Raw genomic sequence first — 14,794 nt, 5'->3', positions numbered from 1 at the left:
AATGTGACAATGAGGTGAGGGGGAGGATATACAACACTAAAGTGCCCTAAGATCTTTTTTCTCTAGAGCTAGTAAAAGAATAAATTTGTATCAAATTATATTAAATTAAGGATATATACTATGACCTTTAGCATCACCACTAAAAACAAAATAGTAAAAAAAAAAAAGTATAACTAATAACCTAATAGAGGAGGAAAATTGGGGGAAAAACTACCTAATCATCTGATAGAAGGTGAAAAACCAAACGTAGAATTGGTGTGATAAACAGAAATAATAAGATGGTAGATTTAATCTAAAATATATTAGCCATTACATTAAATATAAAAGGACACAGTGTTCTATTAAAATAAAGATTTTACTACAGGATTAAAAAGATAAAGCCTAGCCATGTGCTGCTTACAAAAGACATACTTTGAAATAAGAATATCAAAGGTAAAGGAAAGAAAAGAATCATTAACAACTCTCAGAGTTTTGGCTTAGTAACTGGATGGATGGTTGTCCCATTTACTGAGATGGAGATGGAGCAGGTTTGCACAGGGCAAGTGTGATTTAAAAGTTATATTTTGGGGATTTCCCTGGTGGTACAGTGGGTAAGACTCTGTGCTCCCAATTCAGGGGGCCCAGGTTCGATCCCTGGTTGGGGAACTAGATCCTGCATGCATGCCGCAACTAAGAAGTCCACATACTGCAACTAAGAAGTCCGCACACCACTACTAAGAAGTCCACATGCCGCAACTAAAGATCCCACGTGATGCAACTAAAGATCCCACATGCCGCAACTAAAGATTCCATGTGCCGTGACTAAAACCCAGAGCAGCCAAAATAAAAATAAATATTAAAAACAAAAGTTATATTTTGGACATGTCCATTTTGAGGTGCCAAGTAGTGATGTCAAGTGGGACATACAAGCCCGAATATGAGAGGAGAGGTCAAGACTAGAGACAAAAATGAAATTTATTAGCATATACTTGATATTTAAAATCTTGGGACCAGATAAAATCATCTAGCAAGAAAGAGGGCACCCAAGACCACATCCTAGAGTACTTCAAAGTTCAAAGCTAGTTCAACATATAAGAAGCCAGCAAAAGAGTCTAAAAAGGAGTGGGCAGCAGATGGTGGTGTCATGGAAGCCAAAAAAGAAAATGCTTTAAGAAGAATGGAGGGTTAACTTTATCAAATGTTTCTGAGAGGTCAAATGGACAGAGAAGTGACCACTGAGCTCGGCAGTAGGAAAATCTTTGATGACTTGAAGTGGTGGAGCTAGAAACCTGACTGGAATGAGTTAAAAACCAAATAGGATGTGAAGAAATGAAGCCAGTGACTACAGACAATTCTTTCAAGTTTTCCTATAAAGGAGAAGTGGATGAGAAGAAAAGAGATGTGAAAGAAAAAAATCAAGTACTAGGAGCATGTTTATGTGCTGACGATAAGAAATGAGTAAACAGAGAGAGGTTGAAGATACAGGAGACCAGCCAGTTTATTTCAGGAGTAAAATCTTTGAGAAAGTGAGAGGGGATAGGATCAAGAGGCCATTTGGAATAGTGTCCTTGGAAAGTTGCAGGGGACCATTCACCAATTGTTAACAGTAGCAGACAAACTTGTATGGATCTCCATAGAACATTAGATCTCATTAAGACAAGATAAGGAAATTCCATCTGATTGTTTTTATTTCATTTTCTCAGTGAAATGTGAGATGGGAATTCCTTGGCAGTCCAGTGGTTAGGACTCTGTGCTTTCACTGCCGGGGCCTGGGTTCAATCCCTGGTCAGGGAACTAAGATCCTGTAAGCCGCTCAGCGGGGAAAAGAAAAAAAAGGAAAAAAGGAAAAGGAAAAAGAAAAGAAATGTGAGATAAGGTTATCATTAGAAGTTGAGGGAGGGTACAAAATGATTGATGGGAGAAGAATTAAAGTGATAATTTGGAAAGTGGGAAAGTGAACATGGCTGGGCAGTAGAACCAGCCTGCACTGTGAGTACTGATTTGAGAACTGTGGTCCTGCCTTCAAAATGAGACTGGTTTTCTGCAGCATCTGCTTGGATGCAGGCACAGAGTTGGCAAATAGTTGAGTCAAGCAGGGTTAGTGTCACTTCTTCTGAACTATGCCTTGACCTTGTATGCTGGTGTAGTTTAATGGTTAAGAGTGTGGACTCTAGACCCAGACTGCCTGAGTCCAGATCCTGGTTCCACCCCTCATTAATTATACAACCTCAGATAAGTTACCTAACCTCTCCCCTCCTTGGTTTCTTCTTATGTAAAATGCAAATTATGAAGAGTGCTTATTTTATAGGGTGGTCACTTAGAATGGTGACTGGTATATAATAAGCAGGTTTCCAGATTTAGCAAATAAAAATACAGAATGAATGTTAACTAAACTTATTGTGGTAATCATTTCATGATACATGCAAGTCAAATCATTATGCTATACACCTTAAATTATACAATGCTGCCTGTCAATTATATCTCAGTAAAACCAGGAAAAAAGTTTTTAAATGCAGGATGCACAGTTAATTTGAATTTCAGATAAACAACAAATATGTTTTTAGTATAAGTATGTCCCATGTAATACTTATCTGGCACCCCTAAAGGTAAGCATTAAATATGTTTGTCAGGGCTTCCCTGGTGGCACAGTGGTTGAGAGTCCGCCTGCCGATGCAGGGGACACGGGTTCGTGCCCCAGTCCAGGAAGATCCCATATGCTACGGAGTGGCGGGGGCCGTAAGCCATGGCCGCTGAGCCTGTGCGTCCGGAGCCTGTGCTCCGCAACGGGAGAGGCCACAACAGTGAGAGGCCCGCGTACCGCAAAAAAAAAAAAAGTTTGTCAAATAATTAATAATTCTTGCATATGTTTCAAGAACACTAGAACTCTATTTTATTACTGCACAGTTGTTTCTGTGCTTCTCTCCCTCATGACATGAGGGAACTTTCAGAAGGCAGGATCATGTCTTAATTATTCCTTTACCCCATGAACCCCACACAACAGTAGCCATCGATAATTGTTTCATAAAGCACAGAAGATAAAAGGTCAAGGCACTAATACATGGAATCCTAAGGTGCCTCCATCACTACTTTCTATCCTTCTTGCTGCTTGTCTCCTTAGAAGTTGCCATCAAAGATATATTTCTAAGAAATGTTGAAGAGGAGTGGAGTTAACTCTCATCACTCCTTATAGCAACAGCTCAGCAATAGTACTCAGCTAGGCAGTCTCCTGGCCTGGCCAAAGATCTGATACCACTTATGAATTAGAGATAATAATTGACATAAAAGTATATGTGAAAGACTACTTTTTTGGTGAATGGAATTGAAATTTGTGACAAATTCATAATGAAGGAAATCTTGTTTGCAGTAGATAAATAAAATATTTTATAAGGGTAGAAAATATATAGGGGATGTAATTGTCACATTATTGTAACATTTGCAGGTACTTGTCTCGCATTTTTCTCTTCTTCCTTATTAGCCAAGTCCCAATTTCACTCAGGGTGGCAATGTGACCATCTAAAAACAGTCAGCTTCCCACACTTCCATGCAGCCACACAGCATAGTTGTAGATAATGAAAGGTAAGCAAAAGTCTAGTGGACTGTGCTGCAATCATATTCAAAATTTTAAAATGATAAACACAGCTGGAAAACCCCTTAGCCCTTTGCCCTTCTACCTTTAATTCTCCTCCCCTTTGACCTTCTGAAATGTGTGATTGTCACAGATAACAGATACAATAAGTAGACATATAAAACATATAAAGATGATATAAAAACAAATACATTCATTCACCAAAATTCACACCTTCGGTAGTAGTTAATAGCTGAAGTCTTACCATAGAGTAAGGAAGTAAGAAAGTGATGGAAAATAATACCTATAATTAGATTAGGGTTGAGATAAAAATTTATTACATTATTACTTACCAAAGAAACCCAGAACTTCCCTGGCCCAGAGTAAAATCCACAGAGGATGTGACAGGGGGTTAAAGGAATAAAGATTTCGGGTAATGGTTCCTCCTCCTCCTCCTCTTCCCCCTGGAGTTCCTTTTCTCCATCTTCTCCCATCTCTGCTTCTAGGCTTTTCCTCCTTTCGTCCTTTTCCTTCTCCTTCAACTCTTTTTGTTTCTTTCTCTTAGCAATTTCTATTAATCTCTTGTGCAAAAGAGATATTGAGATTAAAAAAACTGTAATTCATTCATTCATTCACACTATTATTAAAGAAAGTAGGAGGAAGACAGAGTCCTAGAAAAATTCACAGCTCTAATGTAACAAATAATGTCATTTAAAGATTATTATCAAGTTGGGAATATATTTTTATTGTTAAAATTTTCAAATCATTGGAATGACTTTCTTCATAACTCCTATTGATCCTGGTTTTACAGAAATTATTTTGCCTTTTTTTTCCTAATAGAGAAGTTAAATATAGCTTCTCTCAGAGCCTATCACTGTCAATCCATGAATTTGGTGGATTGAAATAGTCCACGGGGGAAGCTGTCTCTATCTTTAGCGGTACAGTGATTTAGGCCCCCAGCCTCTATCAACTGGCTATTGCAAAAGCCCCCTAGCACTGGCATCCCTACCTCCCATCTTTTACCTCTTTATTCCATTTACCTCTTAAAATTAACTTCCAAATTTATATGATCTCATCACATCAATGCCTCCTCAAAAATTCAAAATGGATTCCAATGGCCCAAAAATTAAATTAAAACATCTTGGCTAACATTTAAGGGGTTCCATGTGGTGGTCACAGACTCCTGTCACACCCCTCCACAAATTGCATCCCTCTGCTTCATGGTCCATTCTTCATTTCTCGAAAACACCAAAACTCTTGCAACTCTGCCTTCCCTCAGGATGTTCTCCCAGCTTTTATTGCCTTCCTCCTCATTTTCAACCTGTCAAAATCCTTCCCATTCTTGAAATACTAAATATCACCTCCATGAAGTCATCCTTGACCTCCTCTCACCCCTCTATCAGAATCATATATTCTTTCCTCTGCGTGCCCCTAAAATTCTTTTCTTTGCACTGTGATTTCAATATCTACTCATTACCACCTTCTAATACAATAAGCTGCTCTCTACCAAATAAGCTCCTTAAAGTAAAAGTCTATGTCTTCTTCTTCTTCTTCGTATTTTCCCAGCACTTAACACAGGATATTTTATATTCTAAGAAAGAAAAAAAATTAGAAGACAATGCTTCAAGGGTATTTCATACCAGAATCTTAGATTTGATACTTGAGAAATGGAAACATTTTATACACATGTCTTTGATTTCATAGGAAACTACATCATGGTCCTCCTCCTCCTCCTCCTTTATAGTTGGAAATGGAGCTTCAAGAACATAGCCATTCTCACAAATAATCAGTAAAGTATTTTCAGGCTAAAAACAAAATTAAAACATATCATTTACATTTAGGCAAATTTTTAGAAGCACAGTTCATAAAGATTTTAAACCAGGGAAACTATAATTGCTATGTATATTAGCCATTTTTAAAAGATACTTATTACCAGTAATAACCACAGTGAGGAACTTAGTCAATCTTATTAATCACTATACACAATTATTAGTACAATTATATCATTAATTAATAAGTGTTAAAATTAGATTTAGATTCATTCCCCTTATAGATGCCATATTTTCTGAGCCAAAAATTGGTTGCGAAATGTTAGCCCAAACGGCAGAATATTAAAATTAGGACAACCAAGGAAAATCTGCAGTATGTGAATGGCATATACAACCTCAGCCTCCTTTGATTGATCATCCTCTCTCTGCCTGAGTTCATTTAATGTGGATGTCCCCAAGATTTTTGTTCACTTCCCTCTTCTTCTTTCTCTCCATAAACATGCCCTGGGAAATCTTATAGCCAATCAAGGCTTCATTACCACTCACAAGCAATTAGACTCCAGATTAATCTCTCTAGTCCAGTCCAAAATCATGTATTTAACCATGTGTGGGAAATCCCCACCTTGATAAGTCTACAGAAACGTTATTCAAAATGTTTATTCGAAATGTTTATTCATTCAGTTATTCTATTCTATACTTATTATACACCTACTATGTGTTCAGAATTTTGTAGAGGGCTAGAGGCAAAATTATAATAAGAAAAATAGGGATTGTCTCTGCCATTATGAAGCTTACCTCCAGTGGGAGAGCCTGTCATTTAACAAATCATATAAATAAATGTAAATTATAACTGCAACAAGTGTTGCAGAGGTACCACAAGAGTAAGGAGGTTGTACAAGGCTTCCTGAGAAGGTGGTACCTAAGTCTCAAGGTGAAGGATGAGTAGAAGATATTTTTATAATGACTTAGGGGAGGGTTTGAGGGAGCATGCTATGTAAAGGACATACCATGTGCAAATATCCTGTGGCACATTTGGGCTTTTAAGAAAGTTGTGGCCTTGGTGGTTATCACCTAGGTGAAGAGAACAGAGTGCGAAGAGAGTCTGGGACAGAGCCTTGGGGAAACAACACTCAATGGCTGAGTAAGGGAGATTGAGAAGGAGTGACAAGATGTAAGAGAAGGAACAAGGAGAGCATAATGTCCCCCAAATCAAACAAAGATGGTATTTCAAAGAGGAAGTGAGGGTCAACAAGGTCAATTGAGGCTAAGAGGGCAAGAAGATAAGAACTAAAACTGTTAAATGGATACCACCGGTATCTTTAGAAGAGCTGATCTGGTGGAATTATGAGACACAAGAAACTCGTAAGAATGTGTAAAGGAAGGAGTAGGTGTGAGGAAATGCAGTTCGTGGGAATAAACAATCCCCTTAAGAAAACTGGGAGGAGAAACATGGAGCAGTGACTGGAGGAGAACATGAAGTCAAGGAATTTATTTTTTATACCTGAGAGTCTTGAATATATTTAAAAACTGATGGAAATAATCCATTTAACAAGTAAGGTTAAATTTATATGACAGAAAAGAGAAAATAAATGTGTGAAATGTTGAAAAAAGTGGGAGTAGAATCCAAAGGTCACAAGGGAGAATTGGCCTCAAGTAGGAAGGCACACAGCACCCCTATTGTAAAAAAAAAAAGGGAAGAGGAGCAGGTACATGAAGAGGTAACAGGATTTTACGTTTGGTAGTGGGAAGGCAAAGGAGTTCCTGGCAGAGGGCTCCTACTCTATGAAATAAATGATGCTGAGAATGAGAGTGAGCCAGCTAGTGGGAGGCTTGAAGCTTTGAGAAGAGGAGGAATTTTTAAGTGTTCATTGTGGGTGAAAGAGAATTGATAAGAACAATGTCATAGGATTGCTAAGCCATACCATGAATTGTGTTGAGGCCATTTGAGTCACTAAATTATGGAGAAGCTAATCTTCTCTGATGTATGACTATCTCCAGCTGCCCTTGGTAATCACTGTAGGCAAATACAAATCAGTTGGGGGCATTCAGGGATGGATTTTTGCCAGAAGTGTATGAAAAAAAGAGAAGGGAGCTCAAGGCATTGGAAGAGTGCTATTGAACCCTACTGAAAAGAATCATGACATTTAAGCCGGATGTAGAGGGAACTTAAGACAAGAGTGGACTAATGAGTGAGGGAAAGCAAATGGTGAATGAACAAGGGGTGCCTGTGACTTCAGAGAACAAGTAGAGCAGAAGTAGCTAAGTTAACAGGCTGAATAGAAGAGAGGTTGAGGTTAGAATGTGAGATATCTGAATAGTAGACTTTTAAAGTTGAGTTCTTACAAGACGTTGTAGTCTGAATCATGTCCCCCCAAATTCTTATGCAGAAGTCCTAATCCCCAGTACCTCAGAATGTGACTGTATTTGGAGATGGGGCCTTTAAGCAGGTAATTATGTTACAATACAGTTGTTAGGGTGGGTCCTAATCCAATAGGACTGGTGTCCTTATAAGAAGAGGAGATTAGGACACAGAGGGACAATCATGTGAGGACACAGTGAGAAGGTGGCCATCTGCAAGGCAAGGAGAGAGGTCTCAGAAGGAATCAAACCTGTCAGCACCTTGATCTTAAACTTCTAGCCTAAAGAACTGTGAGAAAAAAATTCCTGTTCTTTAAGCCACCCAGACTGTGGTATTTTGTTATGGAGGCCCTAGTAAACTAATAAACTGTGATAATAGTGCCCAGTGGGTGGCTGTGAACGTGTGTGGATAAACTGTAAAGGTCATGGGAAATGAAGAGGTCAAGAAGCTCAGAGGCTGATGTGATTTGATTGACTAGGCACATGGTGTTAATATCATTCAGTATAATTGTTCACACTTTGGATAAAGAGAAAGATAACCATATTCTCAAAATTTTAATAAAGAGGCAGGCTTGACCAGGTGGTCAGATGATAACAGCAACATAGAAAGATAGAAGGTGATATAGCCAAGTTACAAGAGCCTCAGAGGAGCTGTGTTTGTATTTTATGAGTCAAGTCATAAAAGTAGTAAATATTGTCACAAATGAAATAAAAGTTAACTATTATACTTCTCTCCCTGACCCCAAACATATATAATGAATGCTAAAAAGTTGATGTGTCCTTTCACACTTTTCTCCTCAGAATAGAATTTTTTCGAGTACAGAAAAGGGTATTCATTTATTCATTCAGTGAAGATATGGTCAATCCATATCCATGAAGATAAAATAACCAGACACATTAGAAATAAGACATCAAAAGTGAGAGTCAACAAAATACCAAAAAAATCCATAAAGACTTCAGATGTTGAAATTATCAGACTCAGTCCAAAAAACAATTATGCTTACTATATGTAAAGGAATATAGAAGTATCCACAGGAAGCAAAAAAATATAAAACTAACAAAACAAATATGACAAACAACCAAATAAAACTTCAAGAACTAAAAAATACAGAAGTTGAAAATAAGCTCACAAAGGATGGCTTTAACATCAGATAACTGAAGAGATTACTGGTCAGTAGAAAATATGAGAAGAAATCTGTAAAATACAGCCTGGAGAGATTTTTTTAAGCTAGAAAATATGGAAGATCTGTCATTTATACGACAGAAAAAAACAGTGTGAAATTTTGGAAAAAGTAGTAGTAGAGACAGAGAAAGTTAAACAAAATGAGAGGACAGAGGAATTTGTTACAAACAAAAGAACAAGGGAAAAAACCTTAAAAAAAAAAAAAGATTAATGAAACAGAAACAATTTACCAGATGAAGAGCTCAAAGCATTAGTAATACATATGCTAACTGAATTTGAAAAAAGAATAGATGAACACGTGAGAATTTTAACAAAAACTAGAAAAATATTAAAAATAATCAGAGCTGAAGAATACAGTAACAAATGAAAAACACACTAGAAGGAATTAGAGCAAACTAAGTGATACAGAAGAAAGCATAAGTGATCTTGAAGGTAGAATAATGGAAATCACCCAATCAGAATAGCAAAAAGAAAAAAAAAATTTAAATGAGGATAGTTTAAGGGACCTCTGGGACACCATCAAGCATACTAACATTCCCATTATAGAGATCCGAGAAGGAGAAGAGAGAGAGAGAAAGGGGTTGGTAATCTATTTGATGAAATTAGGGCTGAAAACTTCCCAAACCTGCAGAAGGAAATCGATATCCAGGTACAGGAAGCACAGAGATTCCCAAACAGGATAAACCACAAGTGAAGAAACTAAAAGAACACAGAAGAACTACAAAAACAGCCAGAAAACAAGTAACAAAATAGCAATAAATACATGCCTATAAATAACTACTTTAAATGTCAATGGACCAAATACTTCAACAAAGAATTATGGGTGGCTCATTGGGTCTTTTAAAAAAAGACAAGCCATATGCTGCTTACAAAAGACTCACTTCAAAGCTAAAGACACACACAGACTGAAAATGAGGAGACGGAAAAATATATTTCATGCAAGTGGAAATCACAAGAAAGCTGAGGTAGCAATACTCATATAGGACAAAGCAGACCTTAAAACAAATTTTACACAGAAGACAAAGAAGGGCATTATGCAGTGATTAAGGGATCAATACAGGAAGAGAATATAACATTCATTAACATATATGCATCTGGGACTTCCCTGGTGGTCGAGCAGCTTAGGCTCTGCACTCCCAATGCAGGGGACCCAGGTTCAATCCCTGGTCAGAGAACCGGATCCCACATGCCACAGTGAAGTTCCTGCAGGCCACAACTAAAGATCCTGTATGCTGCAACTAAGACCCAGTACAGCCAAATAAATAAATATTTCTTAAATGTTTCTAAAAAACATATGCACCTAATATAGGAGCACCTAAACATATAAGGCAAATATTAACAGACATGAAGGAAAAAATTGACAATAATACAATAATAGTAGGGGAACTTTAACACCCCACTAATGTCAATGGACAGATAATCCAGACAGAAAATCAGTAAGGAAGTGGTGGTTTTAATGACACATTAGACCAGTTGGACTTAATAAATATAGAACATTCCATCCCCAAACTGCAGAATACATATTATTCTCAAGTGCACATGGCCCTTTCTCTAGGACAGAACACATGCTAGGCCACAAAACAAGTCTCAACAAATTTAATAGAATAGAAACAATATCAAGTATTTTTTCCAACAACATGGTATGAAATTAGAAATCAATTACACGAAGAAAATTGGCAAAAACACAAATATGTGGGGTCTAAACAACATGCTACTGAAAAACCAAAGGGCCAATGAATAAATCAAAGAGGAAATCAGCAAATATCATGAGACAAATGGAAATAAAAACACAACTTTCCAAAAGCTATGGACACAGCAAAAGCAGTTCTAAGATGAAGTTTATAGTGATGCACGCCTATTTCAAGAAACAAGAAAAATATCAAGTAACCTAACCAACCACCTAAAGGAATTACAAAAAGAAAACAAAGCCAAAAGAAATCAGCAGAAAAAAGGAAATAAAGATCAGAGAGGAAACAGAGACCCAAAAAAAACAGAAAACAGCAAGGAGATCAAGAGCTGTTTTGTTTCTTTTTTAACAAAACATGAACCAAATTGATTCTCTTTTAGCCAGGATCATTTAGAAGAAAAGAGAGAGGACCCAAGTAAACAAAATAAGAAATGAGAGAGGAGAAATTACAACTGACATCACAGAGAAACAAAAAAATCACAATACTGTGAAAGGTTATATGTCAACAAATTGGATGACCTAGAAGACATGGATAAGTTTCTAGAAACATACAATCTACATAGACTGAATCAGAAAGAAATAGACAATGTGAACAGACCAATCACTAGTAGTGAAATTGAATTAGTAATCAAACAACTCCCAGCAAACAAGTCCATGACTTCACAGGAGAATTCTACCAAATATATAAAAAGATCTAATACCTATCCTTCTAAAACTGTTCCAAAAAATTGAACACTTCCAAATTCATTCTATGAGGCCACCATTACCCTGATACCAAAACAAAATACACTACAAAAAAAAGAAAATTACAGGTCAATAGCAAAAATCCTCAACAAAATATTAGAAAACAAAATTCAGCAATATGTAGAAAAGATCATATATAAAAAGGATCATACAGCATGATCAAGTGGGATTTATTCCAGAGATGCAAGGATGGTACAATATCCACAAAACTCAATATGATACAGCACATTAACAAAATGAATGGTAAAAATCACATTATCTCCACCAGGAAGCCTACACAACCCACTGAACCAACTTTAGCCACTGGGGACAGACAACAAAAGAAAAGGGAACTATGAACCTGCAGCCTGCAAAAAGGAGACCCCAAACACAGTAAGATAAGCAAAATGAGAAGACAGAAAAACACACAGCAGATGAAGGAGCAAGATAAAAACCCACCAGACCTAACAAATGAAGAGGAAATAGGCAGTCTACCTGAAAAAGAATTCAGTATAATGATAGTAAAGATGATCCAAAATCTCGGAAATAGAATAGACAAAATGCAAGAAACATTTAGCAAGGACCTAGAAGAACTAAAGATGAAACAAGCAATAGATGAAAAACACAATAAATGAAATTAAAAATACCCTAGATGGGATCAATAGCAGAATAACTGAGGGAGAGGAATGGATAAGTGACCTAGAAGATAAAATAGTGGAAATAACTACTGCAGAGCAGAATAAAGAATGAAAAGAACTGAGGACAGTCTCAGAGACCTCTGGGACAACATCAAACGCACCAACATTCAACTTATAGGGGATGCAGAAGAAGAAGAGAAAAAGAAAGGGACTGAGAAAATATTTGAAGAGATTATAGTTGAAAACTTCCCTAATATGGGAAAGGAAATAGTTAATCAAGTCCAGGAAGCACAGAGAGTCCCATACAGGATAAATCCAAGGAGAAATACGCCAAGACACATATTAATCAAACTGTCAAAAATTAAATACAAAGAAAACATATTAAAAGCAGCAAGGGAAAAACAACAAATAACACACAAGGGAATCCCCATAAGGTTAACAGCTGATCTTTCAGCAGAAACTCTGCAAGCCAGAAGGGACTGGCAGGACATATTTAAAGTGATGAAGGAGAAAAACCTGCAACCAAGATTACTCTACCCAGCAAGGATCTCATTCAGATTTGATGGAGAAATTAAAACCTTTACAGACAAGCAAAAGCTGAGAGAGTTCAGCACCACCAAACCAGCTTTACAACAAATGCTAAAGGAACTTCTCTAGGCAAGAAACACAAGAGAAGGAAAAGACCTACAATAATGATCCCCAAAAAATTAAGAAAATGGGAATAGAAACATACATATCGATAATTACCTTAAACGTAAATAGACTAAATGCTCCCTGCATATACCCTGAAAAAACCATAATTCAAAAAGAGTCATGTATGAAAATATTCATTGCATCTCTATTTACAATAGCCCGGAGATGGAATCAACCTAAGTGTCCATCATCGGATGAATGGATAAAGAAGATGTGGCACATATATACAATGGAATATTACTCAGCCATAAAAAGAAACGAAATTGAGCTATTTGTAATGAAGTGGATGGAGTCTGTTATACAGAGTGAAGTAAGTCAGAAAGAGAAAGACAAATATCGTATGCTAACACATATATATGGAATTTAAGGGAAAAAAATGTCATGAAGAACCTAGGGGTAAGACAGGAATAAAGACACAGACCTACTAGAGAACGGACTTGAGGATATGGGGAGGGGGAAGGGTAAGCTGTGACAAAGCGAGAGAGCGGCATGGACATATATACACTACCAAACGTTAAATAGATAGCTAGTGGGAAGCAGCCACATAGCACAGTGAGATCAGCTCGGTGCTTTTTGACCACCTAGAGGAGTGGGATAGGGAGGCTCGGAGGGAGGGAGATACAATAGGGAAGAGATATGGGCACATATGTATATGTATGACTGATTCACTTTGTTATAAAGCAGAAACATACTATTGCAAAGCAATTACACTCCAATAAAGATGTTTTAAAAAATCACATTATCATCTCAATAGATGCAGAAAAAGCATTTCACGAATTTCAACATCCATTCATGATAAAAAAAAAACTTATCAATGTTGGCCTTGAGGGAACATACCTCAACATAAAAAAGGCCTTTTATGACAAACGCAGAGCTATCATCATACTCAATAGTGAAAAACTGAAAGCTTTTCCTATAAAATCGGGAAAAAGACAAGGATGCCCACTCTCACCAATTCTATTAATATTTTAAACATAGTATTGGAAGGCCTGGCAACAGCAATCAAATAAGAAAAATAAGACAAATTGGAAGGGTAGAAGTAAAACTCACTTTTTAAACATGACATGATACTATATATAGAAAAATCCTAAAGTCTGTATTAGAATAAAGTCGCAAAATACAAGATTAATATACAGTCATACACTGTACACATGGTATCAACTACCATCATGCATGATAAGCCCACTGGAGAGTTGCTGTTTTACATCCCTTAACCAGGACACCCATGATAAAAGTCAGGACCCAAGGGTCAACATAGTTGGAGATACTTCTGGTAGTCATCTTAGCACTGGATGCCCTGGCCAACAACTAGTTCATCAATATTTTTATAGAATCTTGAGCCATTAACAATTGTCTGTCTGCCTGATACAGCCAATGGTAGTAACAACATTCCTTATCCAAGGAATATCTTGACTCATAGATACCCAAAATATAAATCAAGGTCACATATCTCTACATGGCTTCATCAGCTTATTCCCTTCAAGCATCCAGACATTGGAAATAATGTTAGAGAAACAATTTATTGGAATTTCCAACCAACCTTTCTTTACTTGATGTTAGAATATTATTCCCCTGTAGAGGAGGAAAGAGTTTCTTTCTCCTGAGGTCTTCTGGGGTTTCTATTAGTCTAGAACTACATTATTCCAATTTTCATATTTGAAGATTTCCAAATCACTTGGATGATCCAACACAGGGCCATATGTGTGCATTTTAGAGCTATTTAACTTATGGTTCATCTTTATCTTAGTACATAGTTTTGGGGGATATAAGCTTTAGTTAGTGGTTGCCAAGGAGGAGAGGGAGATGGATGGAGGGAGAGTTAGAAAAAAATAGTGAATTAGAATGGATCCTTTAGCTGGTTCCTTGTTTAAACCTTAAAAGAAAAAAAAAAAAAAGCTTAAGTTAGTGAAGGTTTGTCATAATTTCTTCCTTTGCTATGCCCTCATCTTGAACATGAGTCTCCATAGACTAAGGAGGACATCAAAAAGATAGCCAATTTTTGGGCTTCCCTGGTGGTGCAGTGGTTGAGAGTCCATCTGCCGATGCATGGGACACGGGTTCGTGCCCCGGTCCGCGAGGGTCCCACATGCTGCGGAGCCACTGAGCCTGCGCACCCAGAGCCTGTGTTCCGCAACGGGAGAGGCTACAACAATGAGAGGCCCACGTACCACAAAAAAAAAAAAAAAAAAAAAAAAACCC

The 14,794-nt window shown here is 37.2% G+C and overlaps 1 protein-coding gene across 1 annotated transcript in view; it reads right to left on the bottom strand.

Moving 5' to 3' along the window:
• The window catches only part of CFAP44 (cilia and flagella associated protein 44), a 127,246-nt gene that overhangs the window by 60,537 nt on the left and 51,915 nt on the right, over positions 1–14,794 (bottom strand). The window contains exons 15-16 of the mRNA XM_024735411.1: positions 5,185–5,349; positions 3,898–4,125 (exon numbers count right to left, since the gene is read on the bottom strand). Coding sequence (XP_024591179.1) covers positions 3,898–4,125; positions 5,185–5,349 — 393 coding nt within the window. The remainder of the gene's footprint in view (positions 1–3,897; positions 4,126–5,184; positions 5,350–14,794) is intronic.

Source organism: Neophocaena asiaeorientalis, unplaced genomic scaffold (genome assembly GCF_003031525.2).
Source record: "Neophocaena asiaeorientalis asiaeorientalis breed wild unplaced genomic scaffold, Neophocaena_asiaeorientalis_V1.1 scaffold136, whole genome shotgun sequence".
Taxonomy (NCBI): domain Eukaryota; kingdom Metazoa; phylum Chordata; class Mammalia; order Artiodactyla; family Phocoenidae; genus Neophocaena; species Neophocaena asiaeorientalis.
The sequence above is the reverse complement of the archived record's forward strand: the minus strand, read 5'-3'. Positions and strand labels throughout refer to the sequence as shown.